General features: G+C 42.8%; 1 protein-coding gene across 3 annotated transcripts in view; it reads right to left on the bottom strand.

The window, feature by feature from the left end:
• Window positions 1–21,047, bottom strand: part of gsk3ba (glycogen synthase kinase 3 beta, genome duplicate a) — a 35,852-nt gene extending 14,805 nt beyond the window's left edge. Inside the window, exons 1-3 of one of the 3 annotated variants that reach the window (XM_019353012.2) lie at window positions 19,899–21,047; window positions 10,899–11,092; window positions 2,430–2,513 (exon numbers count right to left, since the gene is read on the bottom strand). In XM_019353012.2, the coding sequence (XP_019208557.1) occupies window positions 2,430–2,513; window positions 10,899–11,092; window positions 19,899–19,986 (366 nt within the window). In that variant the 5' untranslated portion in view covers window positions 19,987–21,047. The remainder of the gene's footprint in view (window positions 1–2,429; window positions 2,514–10,898; window positions 11,093–19,898) is intronic. The other 2 variants (XM_013276195.3, XM_003452895.5) reach the window with 2 other exon arrangements.
• Between the last annotated feature and the right edge of the window lie 604 nt (window positions 21,048–21,651).

Raw genomic sequence — 21,651 nt, 5'->3', positions numbered from 1 at the left:
CTGGGCGAAAATATCCTGATCCTTGTCAGAGGTCAGAGGAGAATGGCCAGACTTCTTGGAGGTCATAGGAAGGTAACAGTAACTCAAATAAAACAAGCAGAAGAGCATCTCTGAATGCACAACACATTAAATCTTCAAGGAAATGGGCTAAAGCAGCAAAAGAGCACGCTGGGAGCCACTCGTGTCAGCTGAGAACAGAAAACTAAAGCTACAGTTGACAAAGGCTCAACAAAACTGGACAACAGAAGATTGGGAAAAAATACCGGATGGCCTAAGATTCCTCACTTTCTGTTGAGAGGTCTCAGTGGATTCTTCTGTGGATCCATCCTGCCTGCTATCGGTGGTTTTGGCTTGATGATGGTGTAAGGATGAGGGGGGTATTTCTTGGCACACTTTGGGCCCCTTAGTACCAGCTGAGCATTGTTAAAACACCACAGCATGTCAACATGGACCAAAATCAGTGAGGAATGTTTCAAGTGGCTTATTTATTCTAAGACACAGAGAATTAAGGTAGGTGGTCCTAGTGCTAGATGTGCCTAGTGGAAGTGGCAAGTGAGTGTGCAAGTTCATTTTAATGCAGATTCTTCACCTATGAACAATTCATTAGCTGATTTTTGAACTCTGCCTCTCATATTTCTAATCACCGTTCAGTTAGTAACCTGAAAATGAACTGAACTTTGTCTTCAAGTCTGTTACAACAGAAAAAACCCGTAGTGTCAACCTGCTGCCAAGAATGTTATCTTAATTTTTTCATGTTACTGAAAGCAATCAGTGTGTAAATATATGTGATTTTAAGAAGAAATGCAGCAGAGGGCAGCTACATGTCAGCCGAGTACATTCCATGCACCCTCACTGCGATTTGATAGTTAAAAGTCAAGCGACTATTTGCTTCCCTGCCTACGCTGTTTGGACCGACGGCCTTCTGTTTAAACACAGTATTATACAAGTGGTTAAAGGGTAAAAGCAAAAGCACACTGTGTGGATCAGGCACGCCACATGCCAGCACTTACATAAGACTACCTGTGCACACGCTGACAGCTACTGTAGCAACAGTCCCTGCCTGTCTCACAGCTGCACCCAGCATGAACCCTCATTTCAGGACACCAGTGGCTCCTACAAACACCTGACCTCTTCTCATGTCATCTCTTTGTCTGTGTCTTTTTTCTTCCCGTACTTATTTTAAACCCATCTGCCATCAATCCATCAACATGCCTGAAACTCTCCATCCCTTTCACATTGCCTTTTGGCTACTTCACTACCTCTCAGCAGCTCTATGGGTGGTAAAATCCCCATACCAAAAACATGGTGCCAGTCTCCATAATTAGACATGGTGAGGAGAGGATGAAAGGGGGGGGGGACTTATACAAGAAAGTGATGTAAAGGTGGATGCAATCGTACAGTCACATGAAACTTGTGCAATATATAAAAAAAAAAAAGTTGGCAGTGTGTAAGGTGATTTGTGTAACATGTCACCGCGGGCGTTGTGTCAGTATACCAAGAATTACAGATTCCCAGAGGTCAGTGGGCGTGTGGCAAGAGCCTGTGACAGGCCTGGAGCCTGCATGGCACGGAAGGGAGAGCTCGAGTGGATCTATAATTAGCAGATGCCCTCTGACCATCTCACCGTCCACTCCCCTGCAAACCTTAACAGCTTTCCTTGGTGTCGCTAGGTGAGCAACAGGAAAGCATTCCTAACTGCCGTGTCATGAGTATAGTCCCGACAGCATGTGAGCCAAGTCCACGTGGTTCTATATTTGACACACAGACCTTTGCCCGTTGTAAGCTAGCTGAATGACATAGCACAGCCATGTAGTCTCCAGGGGACCTCTGATGGTCGGCGAAGACCGACAGCAGGGCACAGATAGGGACTTTCCAGTCAAGGTATGTACTATTGTATTTATTACAGCTAAGCTGGCCAGGAGAGAACATAAAATAAATAAATAAATAAAAAACAGGAAAACAAGAGACTCCAAGATAAAACAAAATGAACTGTGAATGGGACTCAATGAAATAAATGATGCTATAAGTCCAGTCCCTTTAAACACACAACAAGTCGATTGAGCTAGAAAATGCTAAACTACTTCTGAAAGCACAGATATACTAAGTCCACAGAGCACATTTAGTTTACAAATATATGTGTTATGCTACTGCAATCAGAGTCAATAAACTGAATTTTAGATCTTCTTTTATTTTGTTTAGAAAACCCCAAGATACCTTAAAAAGGCCCATTAAAGAGGAATCTATAAATTACCACCTTATTTTAGAAAACCAAAGTAAGGATTTCTTTATGTATTACTTCACTCGTCCTTGAATACGCTTCCTCAGCCACAAGCTAGTTAATATTTTTCTCTGTATGTTTGTGCATAATTAAATATGCATCCTCCCACGGTCAGATGAAGAATTAGAAGAAGCACACCGAGCCGACTCACCTTGTCTCCACTGGAATAGAAGAAGTAGCGCAGGCGGACTATGTTGCAGTGGTCCAGTTTCCTCATGATCTGCAGCTCACGATTCTAAACAAAAGAAGAAAAAAAAGAAAAAGCATGAGAGATACGTCGTGTTTATGCTTCAGACAGCTTTCATAACACAGTTGGTCTAAAGAGGGTCAGGAGATCATGAAAGCTTTCCACTGAACCTTTAGCACACTGTGGAGAGTTCCTTTTGAGCTTTTTTTAACCAACTAGATGTCAGAAGCGTTACGTGTCAGTCTCAGTGGGTTCAACAGCAACGAGTGCAGTTTGGACAAGCCAAACGTTTAACATAAACCATCAACCTTATATTGCTTATGACTGTCTTATGACAGAAAACGCATACTATTAGTCAACTGGTTTCACAATAACCTTATTCACAATAACATCACTGTGACAGGTCAGCGTGTTACCAAGACAAACACTTCCACAGGGAGGGGAAGAAAGCAAACAAAAAAAAAAGTTGCATGCATCCATTCTCATTTAAAGCACCAGCACCTACAGAAAATGGCCCCAGGAAAAGAGTTGTCCAAAAAAAGATGTTCAGAAGGGTTTGAGCAAAGCTCTGGGCCCTGTAGTTAGACAATCCAGGCCTACAAAAAATGTCAGACCACTCCATCTGTATTCATATACAGTGTTTCCATACATAAAAAGGTTAGGCGTATGGATTTTCTCAAGGTTGGGCAAGAATTCAAGCATTACAAAAAGCTTTAACAGCTCCATTATAGTCCACATTTGCTCCCATTCTCCATTTTCCTTCCTCCTCTTTTCCACAGCGCTCAGTGTTGACTAAAGTGCTTGTGTAACGTTGTGTGGCCCCAGTGTCGAGAAAGAAATGGAGGGTAGCAAGCATATGGAGAACTAACACAGAGATCAGAGAAGAAAGCTCAGCACAGGGACAAAGTGGAAAAAGAAACACACCATCAGTGTGTAGCAGTGAAGCGGACTCCGTACGTAATATTCTGACTTTTGGTTAGAAGTCCTGCAATTTGAATGGCGCGTGCACCCTACTGAGTGCATTTTAATATTTTCAATTAGAAACTTATTAGAGCAGCATATGCTATAGCTGTGATGTGGGTTTTCAATGAAGCTGTCCACTTGTAGATGTACAAAAGAACTGCCGCCCACATTCACTTTTTTTTTTGGTATTTGATAAAGGCTAGCAACTTCTGGGAAAAACATGATTACATTCACAAACCAAGCGCTGTGACTTTTGTGACATAAAGATGGCAAATATAGCTACAATGACATCAGTATGCAGCATGCTTTTACTGAGAAAATTCAGGCATACATTTCCACTCAAAGAAATTCAGCAGTAGTTCAAGCTTACTGTCTAATTCCCCTGTAACCAGACTGGTTACAGAGTTAATTCACAGACAAAGTTATTAAGGAAGCGCAGAATTGCATGACTGTCCAGCTGACTAACAAGCTACCAGACCAAGTGTCAACCACTCAACATCAGAGACTCTGCTGTCGGTTTCTGGATGAAAAAAGATGTAAAGCCATTTGCGAGATGTGCAGTTAGGTGGCTGACCACAGAGCTGCTGATAACCCGAATCACTGTCTGAACTTGTCTAAAGACAGGTTTCAGGATTGGTTTAGAAGCACTGCACGCAAATCATCTTTGTGTTGTTTAAATTGGATGCACATGTGGTGTCAAAGGAAACTACTTTGTGAGCTTTGGACTTTAAACAGAGAGTGATCGATTGAAACTACGAAGTTAAGAGACTCTGTTGTGCTTTTAAGCAACTTATCCATCCCACAAATTGTCTAGTATCATTGGGAGTAAAAACACATTAAGTAGGGATACACAACTACTAACTGAAGGTTCATCTCTTTGCTTTTATTTAATAAAGGGGCTTAACATCAGTGCTACTATTAGTATATAACACAGCAGCTAGAGATTGACTCTTCCTCTTTGACTAATCTAATGATTAACTGAAATTTATAGTATTATTTATCAATGGCTTTGATAACTGTTTAACTGCTTATTTCCAAGTCGAGACGATCATTCCAAAAGCCTTTAAAAGCCTCCAGACTGGGATCGTCTGGTTTTGCCGCTCAGTGTAAGATAGCAGAATGGGTAAATTTGTTCATTATATGCAACAACACAAAAAAATGCCAATTCCACAATCCAAAAGATTTCAAGCTCACAGTTTTGCCTTTGAATCTGCGGTTTTCTTAAAAAGAAATATGGATAAACGTGGGTGACAAAACAGTGTGTGGTTTGAACTGTCTATCTGAAGCTGTGACTCATGAAAAGTCCCTTACGTGGGTCGGGATGATGCTTGCAGCTGTCCTTGTCTTTATAAGGCTTTAAACCCATGTCGCGTTAGCAGGGTTAGGTCCTCTCCACCTAAACAACAGCAGCACAACAGAGCATCTGGTAGCTCAATAGCCTCCTGTAGACAACCCCCCAGTCTAATTCACTTAAGCTGATGCAAATCATCCCCACAGTCTTCCCCCTGCTTTTTTACCCTTTGCGCAGCCACGACAACCACACACACACACACACAACCCCCCACATCACCAAGTGACATCACTGCACACGGGGTCAAAGACCGGCCGCAGGCAACGCCCTCGTCTTTTGGTGCTGGAGTGTCCGAGGGTGTGTCTCTGTGTGAGAGACAGAGAGAGAGACAGTAGCATATGGAGGAGGAGTGGAAAGGCTGTCGAGTAAAGCCCAACCCAGCTCCAGTTATACTGCAGTCCATCCTGCTGACCTATCATCCCCCAGAGTGTGAGCGGCACAGACAGCAGAGACCGAGAGAAAAGAGAGAAAAATGACTTGATTTGAGGCGGCTGCAAGAACTACACCTGAGCGCCTCGCGCAGCTGATGCTGCCAAAACCACGCTGCATCCAGCTCCCAAAAAGATTGAAAACGCCAAAGCCACAGAACAATACAACCTTCGCAAACACGAGCCCTGTCCTACTCTAATTAATCCCATCTCATACTTCCAGACGAGTCAACTAGCCCCTTGGGTTTGTCGTTTTAAATGGCTTCCTACAGCAACAATGAAGATTTTGGATTGTGTGTGGCAATGATACCTAGCTGTCGTTGTGCGAGAACATAAATTGATTATAAATACTGTAACGTACTTGTACAATCAAACAAACGAAACAGTAATAAATCTGATGTGGTTTAAATATAACTAATGAAAAGAAATGTTGTTTATGTATAAGTTAAATGCAATTAAAATAGACATGTGGTCCCTCTCAGGCCCACTCAAACTGTAAATCATCCAAAACAAAAGAACAAAGGGGTTTCTCTATGAGTGCTACTCAAAACTGTCAAACAGACACTTATAAATTAAAAAAACTAAACATGTACGGGGTTAAATCGATCAGGTTTCAGCTACAGAGTATTTACAGGATTTCTTATTTTCTCCATTTTTCTTTATTCGTTAATAATTTTTACAAGTATCTGCCATCAGGCGTGCTCTCGGTCTGTGTGAGAGCGCGTTCTAATGTGAGCATCCATTTTCCGATAGGCTGATATGTGATCCCTCAGATGGGAAGGGAGAAGGACCCATCCCATAATGGACAACAAGAACACTGTGAGCCCACCAAAGCTGCCTCACAGTTAAACCAGAAGCCTATTCACATGATTACCCTGTTTGACTTGACTTGAATTGGTTGCGTGTGTGTGTGTGTGTGTGTGTGTGTGCGTGTGTGTGTGCGCGTGTGTGTGTGCCAGTGAGAGAAAATAAAACGTTCACACATGTTGGACTGGCATGGTTTACTCGACCCACGCTCACTTCACAGATGAGCACTAAATCAGACAGGAAAAAAGCAGAAGTATGGACAAAAGGCTTTTGAAGTGGGGGAGAAGAAAATAGAACGCAGGTGTTTATGTGTGTGTGTGTGTGTGTGTGTGTGTGTGTGTGTGTGCTGCATGCTTGACAGTCATGTGAAGAGTCTTAGCCCTCATTTGCTTCATTTTTCCTAACAAGCTGTTCATGAGGAGGACGTGCAGATGAAGCAGCGAGAAAGACGAGGCGGAAAGAGCGACAGCCAGCTGAGGCAGAGGGTCTTCTCTAAAGAGGAAACTGAACAATCAAAACAGCGTGAGCTTCACTGAGCTGTTTAAAAGAGGAGGCGGCAGCTAGCACGTCATGCTAACCACAGGCTAACAGGAAGAGCAGGATGTGACTTCACCGGGGCCGGCACGCAGTGCCACAAAAAGACAGTGTGAGCGTCCGTAACGAGCACCGCGAATTTGGTGGCAGATGTCCGACCCCCTACACCATTAAGTGACATCATTCATCTTGTCTGGCTTCACAGAGCAAAGGACTAGCACATCCTGAGGAAAAAAAACACTCTGCTGAATCTCCAACAGGTTAAACCCAGGGTTTTGAGTTGCTCAAGCATTTAGCTGTACCAGTTGGGTGAAAACGCTACAGGCAAATACATTTGACTGAACTTTGTGAGCAGTTCTCACAGTTATGGGAAAAACAAAAAGAGCAGCAGGATGGGAGTCTACAAGATAACAGTGAGCGTTCTCCTCCTAAGAATAACACGGACATAAAATGATGAGCGAGAAGGGAATAGCTCTGCCTTCCAAGCTTAAATCAAATATTAACAGACTTTATTCCCATTAGACATACTACTTATTTATTTATTTATAATGGGGGTATGTATGTAGTATGACACATAACCTACCCATTTATCATTGTCAATACACAGTTTTAGTTCGTTTTTTCCTTTTTTCTTCATGCCAGCATTTCATTTTGTATTTTCAGTTTTACGTTTAAATGCATGTAAATGTGAACTGCTTCAGGGTTCTCCTGGTTTGCAGCCATTGTTTACTGGAACCATTCTCTGACGACATAGCCACTGCTATTTTTAGTAACGTCTGTGCTTTTTTTCCCCCTAGTCATATGTCTACAATTAAAGCATCTCTTGTAACAGAGTGAAATAAAAGCTTATGGGTAAAATGTACACAGACTTTACAGCATCACAAGGTCAGAGATGTAAGGTATAAATTGTTTTTCGCAGTAATTTTACAGTTGAAATGTGTCTCCTTTAATCATCGCAAAAACTTCTTATTTTTGCCTGTGAGGTTAGAAATTAAGCGTCTGAGTCCATTCAGAGCTGCAAAGTAATTGCTGTGCTTAGGCTGGAATAGCCCACTCAAACCAACCCCAACTCAGTTGGTAGTTGTTACTGTATTGGCTGTCTGTGTGTATGACAAATATATAGTCTCACACGACAATAGTGCACTCATTTTTTTAAGGCGTGACTTTCAGTTGTAGTTGGGAGGGCAGCAAATCTGGAGGTTTGCTGGTGAGCCCCTGGTAACCTTCAGTTGCCGGGAAAAATGTGTATTCCCCACCTGGCTGACAAGTTGTTGGAGGTTGCTGGCTGTCGCTAGGGGTTGTCGGTTGCGAAGACAGCGTTGCACCAAAAAACACAACAAAAAAATCCTGCCATGGTCACCCTTAGTTTGCATTGACACAAAGACAAAGTTCACTTTCAAAGTAGAAGTTTAAGCCTAACATGTAAATTATACTCCTGCGTCAGAGCTACATTGTAACGTACGCAATAACTGGAATCCTATTTTAACCCTAGGCCACAGCCTTCTACGTAACCAGACAGGCACCTCCCGAGAAATTTAACTACACGTTGGGTCGACGACCACAACCACTCGAGTGGCGTGAAAGGTTGCAGTGTGGAGATAAGAGGAGTTACTATGTAAGTTAAGACATACATTTCCTGCAGAAGTCTAAATTAAGCTTTACTGCTGACATGTCTCATAAAGGTGTAGCTTCTACTTTCGAGGCTAACCCTCTTCATTTCCATTTGTATTGTACTTTTCACAGTTTCACCACCAGTCTGTGAGCAGAGGCGCTGTTTGTAGACACGTTTGCGTCTCTCTTCCAAACTACAAGCTATCTGATTGTAACCAAGACAATTCCAAGGAGGTAGCAACCACTCACAAGCATTTCCTGTAGCTTACAGTGGTTTCAGTTAATCAAAAAAAAGGCAGAGACTAGAAAGAGATAGCATATTTCTCCTAGATTGGTTCCCCTTCATTGGCTTCCTGTTAAATCCAGAATTAAATTCAAAATCCTGCTCCTCACATACAAGGTCTTAAATAATCAGGCCCCATCTTATCTTAATGACCTTATAGTACCATATCACCCTATTAGAGCTCTCGCACTGCAGGCCTACTTGTTGTTCCTAGAGTATTTAAAAGTAGAATGGGAGGGAGAGCCTTCAGTTTTCAGGCCCCTCTTCTGTGGAACCAGCTTCCCGTTTGGATTCGGGAAACAGACACTATCTGTACTTTTAATATTAGGCTTAAAACTTTCCTTTTTGCTAAAGCATAGTTAGCCCTGGATCAGGTGACCCTAAATCTTCCTTTAGTTATGCTGCAATAGGTTTAGGCTGCTGGGGAATTCCCATGATGCATTGAGTATTTCTTCTTCAGTCACCTTTCTCACTCACTATGTGTTAATAGACCTCTCTGCACTGAATCATACCTGTTATTAACCGCTGGCTCTCTTCCACAGCATGTCTTTTATCCCATCTTCCCTCTCTCACCCTAACCGGTCGCAGCAGATGGCCGCCCCTCCCTGAGCCTGGTTCTGCCGGAGGTTTCTTCCTGTTAAAAGGGAGTTTTTCCTTCCCACTGTCGCCAAAGTGCTTGCTCATAGGGGCTCATATAATTGTTGGGTTTTTCTCAGTATGTAATATTGTAGGGTACCTACCTTACAATATAAAGCACCTTGAGGCCACTATTGTTGTGATTTGGTGCTATATAAATAAAACTGAATTGAATTGAAGTTTGCAGTGGGTTGCCGACGGATCTCTATCCTGCGTGACTGGAGCCTAAAGAAACTGAAACATGTGACTACTATAGTTTACCAAATGTTATAGATGAAAGGTGACGCAGACCAAAATAATTTACATTAAAATTTGATTTACATTTCAAAGACCAAGTTCCAGTTAAGAACCATTACTAAACTGTCCAGTACATCATAATCACACACCTGCAAGCTTAATAACTTCCTTTAGCAATGATCGCATGTTGACTACCTGAGTCTAACATAAGCTATTTTTATATTTTGTTGCTATACTGGCTGCTGAAAACAAGAATGGGCCTCCTTTTTTCAGAAAATTGATCAACAATCAATAAAAGAATCAATAAAGAATAAGCCCTATAAGCAGACTCAATAATAGTATTGGTATTACTAAATCCAATAACATCCCTAATTAGACTGCACTGGCTTCAGTGGTGAGGAACAGAACCAGTGTAGGTGACCTGGGTAAAAATGTGGAGCCCAGCTAAGTTAACAGATATCATTTTTGTGGTGAAAGTGAAACAAAGTTGACTGATGGTATCCTGGTAATGTATAATATAAAAAAATCAAACTTTGATCCCTGTGTTAGAGTTTATGGCTGCTTTTTAAGTGAAGCATCCCAGAAAAAGGTTAGGAAGAGCTTGGTAAGATTTAACAAATGTTCTATATATACTAAAAAAACAACAACTGTAAGCTTAACACTTTGAGCTGTTACCCAGTTTAACCTCAGCCTGATCACACACTTAAAATACTGTGGAAGCTCATTTTTTAAAGCCTTTAAACTTGATGAAACTCTAAACAGCTACCCTGCAAGCTTTGCTTTCTGAGGTCTAGTGGCAGGGACAATGAGTTTGTTTATATGAACATGAGTTTTTGAAGTATCCCATTTTGTCTTTGCCACATAAACATCATATCCTGATTTCTGAAACAAGGACAAACCCTTAACCAGTCCGAGAGACCCAAATATGCTATCCTAAGCACTCAGAAATAATCCCAGCTAATGTTGCTTATATACATCTTATTATCAAGTTTGTGTGTTTCATATAAACATCCTATCCGCATGATCCTCAGGACACTTATTTCCACCCAAAAACACTCAGCAGAGGCCATGAACCAGTGGAGCAAAGACAATGTTGCCCAAATGAAGGAACAACAAGCCATCAGTCAAATCTATCCAAAGCACAGGAGGAGATTTCCAGCAGAGCTCTACTTGGAAACATGACGTTTGCAACCTGACGGATGACTGAGTATTTATGTGTTTGAGTTTGTTGGTGTGAGAAAAGACCTCCGCTCCACTACTACACAAATATGCACATTCTCTGCAAGAAGAAGAAAAGACACGCTTTAAAGTAGGAATGTGCTGAATGACAAACTTTCCCACTCTTCTTTTGTTTTCTTTTGTTTCAAAGCTTCTCTGATCTCCCGTTCGTGTGAAAGATCACCCCATTCATGTCTCTTTCACGGTTACCCAATAACATTCATTAATGCCACACATCTCGACTCTGATTGCATGAATTTCTTTGTTAAAAAAAAGGGTGATTTGGAGGGTGAACATCGAGTTTGCGTTTATATGCACACTCGTCATTTATGCCTGCAGCTGTTCTCAGTCATAACAAGTTTTACCTTAAACCTCTTGTCTTGCAGGACCTTCTTGATGGCCACCAGCTCTCCAGAGTCGCAGAGTTTAGCTTGGTAGACGACGCCAAATGAGCCATTGCCGATGACCTTGGTGTCCGTGTAGCTGACTTCCTGTGGCCGGTCGGGGCCTTGGCCTGGAGTGGCCACAACTGTTGTTACCTTGCTGCCATCTTTGTCCCCTGAAGATAGAGACAAAGACACAAGCAACACACAAGTGTTCAGATCCAAGTAGATTGATTTTCCCAATGTTTTGATCTATTTATTATATTCTCTCCTAATTATTTTGTCTGAAATACATGAAACAAGAGTAAAAACGCTCATGATCCTGAGAGTCTCAGAGCTCACCGTCTTAAAATCCAAAGATATTTCACAGAAAACCAGACGACTGTGTGACCACTGCAGCAATGCTTCCAAGCATTTAAAAACTAAAAGAATATAAAAAAAAAAAAAATCTTCAAACTGAACTTTATTCAGAACGACAGTTGACTGGTGTATTGATTCATTTCTGATGGACTGGCTTTTAAATGTAGGTCACACTGTGAGAACTCGTTCTCTGACACCGTTTCTGAATTTTGCTGCAGGCTGTCTTTGGTCATCAAAGCGTCAAATTGGTCCTCGATTCACAAGTCATACAACGCAGCCTAGGACCGCCATGTATTACTGATGAACATTTGAACCGTGTTACTCTCATGCCTATCAGCTTTAGCCTCAGACAGACAAAAAAAAAAGCGCAAGTGGAAAGAGCTATAAAACAGAGGAAACTGACTGGGCAGGTCTGAACTTAACGCAGACTTCAGAGGAGGAGCCTAAACAAGTCAAAAATATCAAACGCATTCTCCTCTAATTTTCCCTACATTTCTCACAGTGGTAGGCAGAAAACACCAGGGGTTGGATGGACTCTGGAAGGCCGGTCCGTTCACCCACATTGAGTGGGTGTGCACGTCATGCTGATTTCTAGTAAAGTACCAGGTCATGGGTTTTTCTGCATGTGTGTTTTGAATCAACAATTTTCCTCAGGCTGATTAACCCCGCACCGCTAATCCACAAATCAACATTTGACCTTAAACCATAACCAAGGGTGTGGAGGTTAACCAGTCTTATTTCTTACTTTCACTGGTTTGCTGAGTTTATTTTCCAACACCGCCATTGATTTCGATGCAAATAATCCCCCCACAGACGCCGACACTCACACAGGCTCAATCCAGACATAAAATTATTAATGTGCGTTTGCAAGCTTTATTCTGCTGCTGTGTGGCCAGCGAGAGGCCCCATTACCAAAGATGCAATTACAATCAAAGAATACGGAAGAAATGGGAGAAAACAGTGGAGGGGTCTGAGAAACCAAAAAAAAAAAAAAAAAAGAAAAACAGACAGCTTCTCTCTCCAGGACCAAGTCTAGAAAGGGAAACTAAAGCTAGATTCTGTACCAACAGAAATAGACTTTCCAGGACTGCGGACAGAGAGGAATATGACTCTGCCTACATATATTCCAACAGGGCCATTTCTATGACGCCTCTGCACTTCCTCAAACCGTGAGAAAAGTCTGTGCCTGCTCACAAACACATACAAGCCTCTCACTGGGAACCCACACTGCCGTAAGGAAGGAATGACCAAGCGATCAAATGACATTTGAGTGACTAACTGGACGCCGTTTCACACAGACTAGAGAAACTATTACAATTGCACACAATTAGGAATTACCTTCAGTTCACATGTGAGAAGAAATGTAACTTCCTATAAAGCAAAGGGCACCTATTTATTCTAATAAGTAAACCAGGAAAACAAGCAAATCTTTACTATAATAATTTTTTTAAAAATCCTAACTGCTCTAACTGCATTTTAGAGCAGTTAGGATTTTTAAAAAAACTGTCTCCGGTGCTGTCATCAGCAGCACCGGAGCTCCACAGGGAACAGTGCTCTCTCCAGTCCTGTTCACCCTGTACACTTCTGACTTCTGTTACAACACGGAGTCATGCCACATGCAGAAGTTTTCGGACGACACTGCAATTGTGGGCTGTATCAGGGACGGGCAAGAGGAGGAATACAGGAGCCTGGTGGAGGACTTTGTGCAATGGTGCAGACTCAACCACCTACAACTCAACACTGCTAAGACCAAGGAAATGGTGGTGGATTTCAGGAAGTCTAAGCATGCCCTGCTGCCAGTCACCATCGAGGGGGTCAATGTGGAGGTGGTGAACACATACAAGTACCTGGGAATACATCTAGACGATAAACTGGACTGGTCAGCCAACACTGCAGCAATCTACAAGAAGGGGCAGAGCAGGCTGTACTTCCTGAGGAGGCTGCGGTCCTTCAATGTCTGCAGCAAGCTCCTCAGGATGTTTTACCAGTCTGTTGTTGCCAGCGTCCTCTTCTATGCTGTGGCATGCTGGGGAGGAAGCATTAAGAAGAGGGATGCTGGGCAACTAGACAGGCTGGTAAGGAAAGCTGGCTCTGTTGTGGGAGCTGAACTGGAGTGTATCACTTCAGTATCAGACAAAAGGACTATGAACAAGATACTCAACATCCTGGACAATGACTGTCATCCACTCCACACCACTATCATACAGCAGAAGAGCTTGATCAGCTGGAGACTGCGCTCCCTGACATGCGCAACAGACAGACTCAGGAAGTCATTTGTACCCAGGGCCATACAACTTTACAATGCTTCACTTAAGGGAAAAGGAGAGTTGGTCTTCTCTGCATAGTCTATCTGCACCGCCACCTTCTAATACATTCACAGGACTTATCTGCCCATATTGTGTACTGTACCTTATCCCTGCACTGCTGCTAGAACTCTTATACTACTATGTTTACTTGCACTAATGCTATTACTCTTATACTAGCCTACTGTTATTCTGTTTTATCTTATTTGCCAATATATTTATACTTGAACTGTTATATTACCATGCGTACACTTTATTCTGTTTTATCTTATTTGCCCATATATTTATATTTATACTAGAACTGTTATATTACCATGTTTACATTTTTTTTTTTTTTTTTTTTTTTTGTATTGTCCATATATGTCATTCTTGACCAATGATTGTATCTGACTTGCACTGATGCCATAATTCTTATACTACTGCTGGTTAGTTTTTATATTATTTGCCCATATATTTATATTAGAACTGTTAAATTACTGTGCTTACATTTTATTGTACATGTTGACATATGCACACATTTACTGTTGGTCACTAGATTTTAACCTTGCACTGTTGCACCATTGCATTATTATCCTGACACACACCTCAAACAGGACTGCATCCCCAGCACATTATACGCTTGGCTACTGCTGATTTAGATTGATTTAGATTTAGATTGATTTAGTAATGTTGTTTTGTTGATTGTTGTGTATCATCCTGGTACATTGTAGTGAATGCTGTGTGTGTGGTGTTCTTAAGCTGCTGGAACCTTGAATTTCCCCTTGGGGATTAATAAAGTATCTATCTATCTATCTATCTATCTATCTAGTTCGTAATCACTTTGTCATTTAACATTTAGAAAACTCAAAAACATTGGAAAGACAAAATATAGATCCAGGCATTAATAAACATGATCATTTTTACCAATATTTCTACAGTCAAAAGGGCCAATATTAGCTGATACTAACGTTTAACCAATAATCTGTCCATCCTCATAATAAAATATCCCCAACAAACACAAAAGTATTTGGTAAAAACTTCTATTACATGTAAAGCGTTCTTTAAATATAAGCGAACATGAATTTTGCACCAATAACAGAGAAATCAGTGCAACAACAAACAGCTTCAAGCATGTGCAGGGATTGTTAACTTATCAGTCAGCCTGCAACAAGTACACTAGTTAATAGATAAATCACAGTGCATCGCTCCATGTACGTATGCTGTATTACATATCTACAAAGTGACAGAGCAGAGACGGTTGTTGCAATGCGACGTTTAGCCAGCGGCATCAATATTCGATTCAGGTCAGCAGACTAGTTCAGGCCACGGCTGAATATGGCTAACGTGTGCGCACAACGAGGGCACAACAACACAGCCGCTGAGTAGTCGCAGGACACGTGTGGGGCTGCTGCTGATAAAACGTGCAACCCTGTATTTCTAATAAAGCTGCTGAAAAACTACATGAGCAAATGTCATAAATTAATCTGTGTTCATCTAAATCAAATCAAGCGGAAAAAAACAACTTTTCAACTTACAGACTTATGGATTATCTTAATTTTCCTGACATGAATAATAAATAAGGAGTCATTTGAAGCTTATTATGGGATGAGTAACATGATTAAGTTTGTAAAGTGTTGCCTAAAAGCAACACTTCTATTCAGGCTTTTTGTCATTTATTTTTCCCTGGTGGAGGGCAATGAAATACTTTTAAGGGGCATCCACAAAGGAAGCAACCAGCAGCATTTTGGCAACAAGAGACCATAAATAGTCAACAATATTCAGCAACTTCAGGTGATGTAGAGCAAAATAACTGCTGGCAATGCAAGGTGGGCGGATCCCGAGTTAAACTTTCATCAACTCAAGACGAGCAAATTAAGCAGCTACCAATGAGAGGGAAGGACATGTTGATTGACATGTGACAGGGTAGCCCTTTCAGGTTAGGTTGCATCCGCACAGGGCAGCAATCACTGGTTTGACGCTGACAGTTGGTCGATAAAATATATTCTAGGTTCCAGTTGTCTAGGTTACCCTTTAAGGTATTTCCTACCAGGTCATGTCAATCACCCGTATCCTGTCCTCTCACTGGTAGTCGCTTCAACGCGTCACCAGTGGGATTTTTTTGCCCGTAGTCACTTGAAGTCGCCGAGTGTCACTGACTTTCTACGGCCTCTAAACGCCTCGTGACAACAAATTGCTCCCTGTGTGGACGTCTCCTCATAGTCACAGTCAGTGAAGAACTTTGAGTTCTGACTCTCAAGTCTTCCTGTGGCTGGCAAATATTAATTACATCTTTATTGTTTTGTTAAACTCTTCTCAAATTTGTAATGTCTTTTAATCACAGCCCAACAGAATTTAACCCGCCCAAAAAAGATAATATTGCCACTAAAATTATCTGTTAATCGCTGCTCAAAACAGAACATTAGCCACAAAATGACCACACTCACATTGTGGCATGTATACGATAATTCAAAAAGTTATTAGCTATTAATATACAGTAGTGCCTTGGCACTGATAGTGAACAGAATAACATGGCATAACTCTAAAGACAAATCCTCCACGGTCCACTATTCCATGGTCCAAGTTCTGGACAAGATGCTTCTTTTTATTAATGCCATAGCACAGTTCTTCCCCTTCTAGAGCTAATGCATTAGTATTTTGTCTGTCACGGAAGTCTAAACAAAGAAATTTTCTTTGTAATTTTACACTTGACTCCCACAGCATGATCAGCCACAATCTTTACAAGTACTACAGGGGTATAAATATGCAGCAGTAATCAAGCTGCAGTCATAAAATTAGTCATGTATTTACTGCAGTGTGAATAATAATTTTCACACCATTCATGTTGCATCACTACAAGTGAATGTCAAAGAATGCAAAGCCTGCCAAACAGCCCATGTGTCCATCGCTTTCTGAATTTTGGCAAAGAATTGCACACAATGACTTGCTCGTACACCAATCAGCTACAGCAAGGGAACTACTGACAGGAGATATGTAGATGACTCGTTACAGGGCAGTGTTCTGCTGGGAAACCTTAGGTCCAAGCATCAACACCCAACTAAACATAGGCCCAAGCCCCGAAGCGTGCACGCAGAGATATTTTTATAACCTTTAGGGTAACTAAAACCTGACGTGCTTACCACTAAGCTTGGATTTTAAACCTTGCTCAAGATGTGTGTCATATTTTACGCTGCCGAGTCAGGGGAACATTTAGGCCACATTATGCCTGAACCTTGCAAGCAGAAGCATCCACGCATTGGACCAAACAGTTGTACTACTTTTCAATACCTTTTTTGGGGTTTGCATTCACACAGGTAGTGGCAGTGACAGCTGTTGCATTTTCTTCTAAACCTCTCCAGCCTCCTCTTTTTCAGTCTACACTGCTTTAAAGTGTGGTGGCTGCCTAGAAGCAAGTTGAGAGCAATTAAGATACAAAATTTTGACATTCTGCTTCAATTCCAGTGTGTACGCTATATATTTCACTGTCACTTTTTCCTTGCTGTGCTTCATTTTTTTAATTAATATTAATAGATTTTTCTTTCTTTTTTCCCCACTGGTGCTGCATTCATGTGTCTTTCATGACAGACGCTCATGTAATGCAGACACAGGTACAAACAATTTTGCAGAATCCCCCCGTTCTAAAGCTGACGCGATAATTCACTGCATTACTGGAACGAGTGTTACAGCTAATGCAAAGCAAACTTAGCCAAGAATCACTGAGATGGAGACATAATATTGGTGCATGGATTGGAGATGTCAGGGTAGCGTGCAGCCTGCAGAGCCATTGCTGCACTACTACACTCATCTTATTTAGCTTTCTCGCTCTCTCTTTCTCTCTCACAAAAAAATACAAAAATTAGATCTCATCTCTCTTCTAAACCCCGAGCGATTCCGGTGGTCCTCGTCTCGTCTGTAAGCCTGCTGTTTCGTTTGGAATCAAAGAGTATAATTAGTTCATTTTGTTCTCGTCATCACTTGTAAAACGTGAGAGGGGGACAGAAAGGAAAAAGGAGAAAAGAGGAAGAGAGAGCTGCTGCTTTGAGATGCTAAACAAGCTGCTCATTGTTCCTGGCCAGCTGCCTCACCCCCCAAAAAACAAAACCTGAGGGTGCTCGTGTGGGTGTGTGAATGTACTGTATGTATGTATATGCATGTGTGTTTCCGTCTGCCTGTGTAGGAGGGGTAAGAGCATTCTCTCCAGGATCATACGCAGTGGCTACAGCTGCTTAGGACCATCAGCCAAGTTATTACACACACATTTGAGCGCAAGTATATATCCAAGTGTGTGTGTGTTATAGGATGGTGGAGGAAAGGATAAACAAGTCTAGGTAGATTCCAGCTAAGTGACATAGTCCAAAGTACAGTTTTGATACAACTGAAACTGCGTACCACATACTTCTGTGTGGCAGATCCTACCTTAGATTAAAACAATAACTAAAAAGAAATGTAAATTATATGTAGCTGCTTGTTACAAGAAAAAATAAAACTCAGTGATTAAGCACAATCGACAATGAAGATTTGCTATCATCCTTGATCGTTAAAGATTGGGAACTTAATAATGTTCTGTTTGGGTGCTTGGATGCTGCTACCAACAATGTGTTGCTAAGAGGCCCTCTGCATATATATCCACTGACCTTTACAATTGCTGGTTTCCTTCCCGTTTATAAAAGTCTAAATGAATATAACCCACCATTTTCACCAATGTTTTACTAATGTCCACGCCCAGAATCTGCGATGTACAGAAGGCCCTGAAGCTGCCAGAGCTGCTTACTTTGGTGGAAATTACTTTGGGAAGGGTTGGTTCCATGAAATGCTTCACAGACTGAAATTTTACAATAGGGGACATCTGAGCAATCAGCCACTCTACTTTCCTCCATGGAGATGAACACCACCTGCTGTTAGACATCAGATTATCAAACACCTATTTAATTGAGCAACTAGAGGTTCAGCTTATTATTTTAGTTGATAATAACGTACTGAGTCACCAGATGAGTCTCTATGAGAGAAAAAGAAATCAAGTTGAGGATCCAAAACTTTTGTCTGAAAAAATTAATTCTCACATTTAGCAGACCTGACCTATACATGCATCTGGGGCAAGACAAGAATTAGACTTGGGTTTGGAGTGTGTGTGTCACAGTGCACTAATCGGTTTCCAACACCAAGGCCCAGACATGAGCCTGAGCCTCAGGCCTCACCCGACTGACATACATCATGCTCACATCACAGCCCTTAAGGCTCCGTCAGCATTCCTTAACAGGTACGTGCCCCCAAACCCCACTCCACCCCACCCACACCCATCTGTGTGTCAGATAAGACAGGGGTGTAACTAGGAAATGTGCACGTGTCCATCTACGACAGTCGATACTCATTAATAGTAAGGATGCCATACTTCTAAATTAATTTCAATGAAACGACTTTTAGTGTTAATTTGATGTTATTTCATCTGAGTGAGCTCTAACTGGGCCATTAAATATAACCAGTACAGCAGTAGTATCTTCAGCATATAGACAGAGCGAATGGGAGCGAGTGCGCCTTGCCTTGAGATCGTTGTGGTGATGGATAGACTAGACGAAAGAGAGGCGTCTAGCACCAACATTGCCAGCCCCCCACCCCGCCACTTGCTCAGCTGACAGGCCTAGTCAGTCGCATGGCTTCCTCTCTGCAGCCAGTCTATAAGCGGTCTCCGGCACCGTGCCACCGTGGCTTCATGAACAGGATACTCGATGTCACACTCCCTCCGGTCGTCGCGACACGGCCCGTGGAAGTAGTGGAAACAGGGCTAATAAACCACCCCCCTTAGGATCGCGTCAGTTTCGCCCGACTCAACTACGGGCGCACCTTCCGCTCTGACGGTTGCGTAATAGACCGGACCTATCGCTTTAACTCCATTACGCATGTGATTGGTGCTGTGTGGCAATATCTCTACGCGATCTAGTCTACATTCAAATGGACAATAATCAGGCCGGATCTGCGGTGGAAGAAGGAGGCTTGGTTTTGACCTGGGCCTGTGCCAACACTACCTTCCTATGGCCCGGCCCGGCCCTTCCCGGCGCGGCCTGCTAACCCTGCTCCGGCTGACCGGCCCGGGGCGGCGCGACAGAGCGCGTAACGCTGTGTGCCCACACCGGGGCGAGCAGCAGTGTGTGCCGCTCAGCAGCCTCCAGTCTCGCTCTGTGACACACATATATGACAGAGATAAGCTTCCCGGAGCTAACCGTATGCTAACTTGACACATTTCCAGCCTAGTTAGTGAGAGGACACTTAAGCGAGCATATGCAGCCCACAGTGGGCCTGGTGCGTGCAGGAAAAGTCTGCCACTCTAGAATTACACGGGAGTACTTACTGCTGACTTTCATGCTGCCGAAAGCTGAAGGCTGCGGCACTGGCTTGCAGCTCTCTGCGAAGGATGTGGTCCTGGGCCGACCCGACATGATCCGACGATCCCTTTGATTCTCTCGACTGTGACTTGCTTAAACGGCGGAGCTGATCGATTCGCCGAACCTTCTCATCAAAAATAAAAAATAATAATAAAAAAAAATCCAAAAAAGGGGGGTTGGGGGGGTGACAGTAAATTAATATCACTGTAATTCTCAGGGAGGTCAGCTAGAAAGAGATCCCCTTATCCCAGGATCCTTCACACTACTTTGTATCGCCACTAAATGACCCTTTTCTTTTCCACCGACGGTCGATCAGAGCATCGTTTCCTCCTTATGCTCCAGGTTTTCTTTCAGCGGGCCTTTGAAGACACGTATCCGACTAAAATAGTCATGAATCTGGCCTCTCCCTGTGGCCCCACGGTTAAAAACCAGCGGTAATTTCTTTCGGGGTGCGGAATCGTTTTCACGGAGATGAAGAAGGGTTAGTTCAGATGCTGATCCGGTGCGGATCGGTGACAAATGCGGCGTTTTCTTAACGATTCGGAACACATGCAGTTCCACTTCATATCCCGATGTGGAGGCTCAATGATCCGACTGCCATGGCGGCTCCCTCGCTATACCCTAGCCTACAGACGGTCCAACGGAAAATCTGCCAGCTGCTACAGTCTTCTTCAGCAAATTCACTAGCCGTACGCCGACTCTAAATCCAGCCTTGCCTCGGTTAAATTTCGGTGTCTTTGCCGAGACCCCAGGCCGGTGAGCTCCTCAGAAAATACTGGTCTTTCAGCACAGAGTCCAACGATACGGAATTTCTTTTTTTATTCCTTCCCCATAGGTTTCAGGCTCGCAGTCTTTGTCGCTGCGCATGGTAGGTACGCCGTTTCCGCAAATTGTTCGAGGGATCGCTCCGGCGTCACGGAAAGACGTTCACGCTGCTGACGTAACTCGCGAGGGAGAATAGGAAAACTGTGAACGCGCGCACGGCGAATCTGGGGTGGCCGATTGAGCCAATCAGAGAGGGAATCCTTCAAAAACGGGCGGTGACCATTTTCCCGCCGTCCAATAAAAACGCCGCTCTCGAGCACCACATGGCATAATTTGCTCGGCACCGCCCTCGCGACTTCAAAGGCTTTTTTCCTGTGCCGCGTCGGGGACAAGGGGCGGGCCCGCTCCCGGGATGGATGACTTCTTCCACCAATGGAGAGCCGAAGCCGGGCTGTCAGTTCAAATGGACCCAGCTGTCACGGACACGGAGCACCGGTGGTCATGCAGCACTGTTGCTATGTTAGATACAAAAGCCTCTTCTTTATCGCTCCCCAACACTTTTTACCTCACGCGGCCCTCGGGCACATCCTTTTAATTAGTGTCATCCTGCTTAGTAATGTAATAATGTGCGCGTGCACGCGTCTCACCCTTCTATTGTAACCTTATCTTGCATGTTTGGCATCGTACCTCCTGATTTCACATTTAAACTGCTGTCTCTTTTGTGTGTTTGTAAGATGCCAGACAAACAAAGCTTTTGCTATTATTTATTTAATAAATATGGCGTCGTACCTAATGGATCAGTTGGCTCTGAAGATTCCTTTGACTGATGTTTTTTTTCACTTAATTTTTGGTGATATTTTGATGTATATAGTTTCTAAAAGGAGAATAACAGGTAAAACCTTCAGCTTGCAATCTCCTCTGTGGAATCAGCTCCCAGTTTGAGGAGGCAGATAC

This window comes from Oreochromis niloticus, linkage group LG16 (genome assembly GCF_001858045.2).
Source record: "Oreochromis niloticus isolate F11D_XX linkage group LG16, O_niloticus_UMD_NMBU, whole genome shotgun sequence".
Lineage (NCBI taxonomy): Eukaryota > Metazoa > Chordata > Actinopteri > Cichliformes > Cichlidae > Oreochromis > Oreochromis niloticus.
Note: the sequence above shows the minus strand (reverse complement) of the source record. Positions and strands in the feature narration are given on the sequence as shown.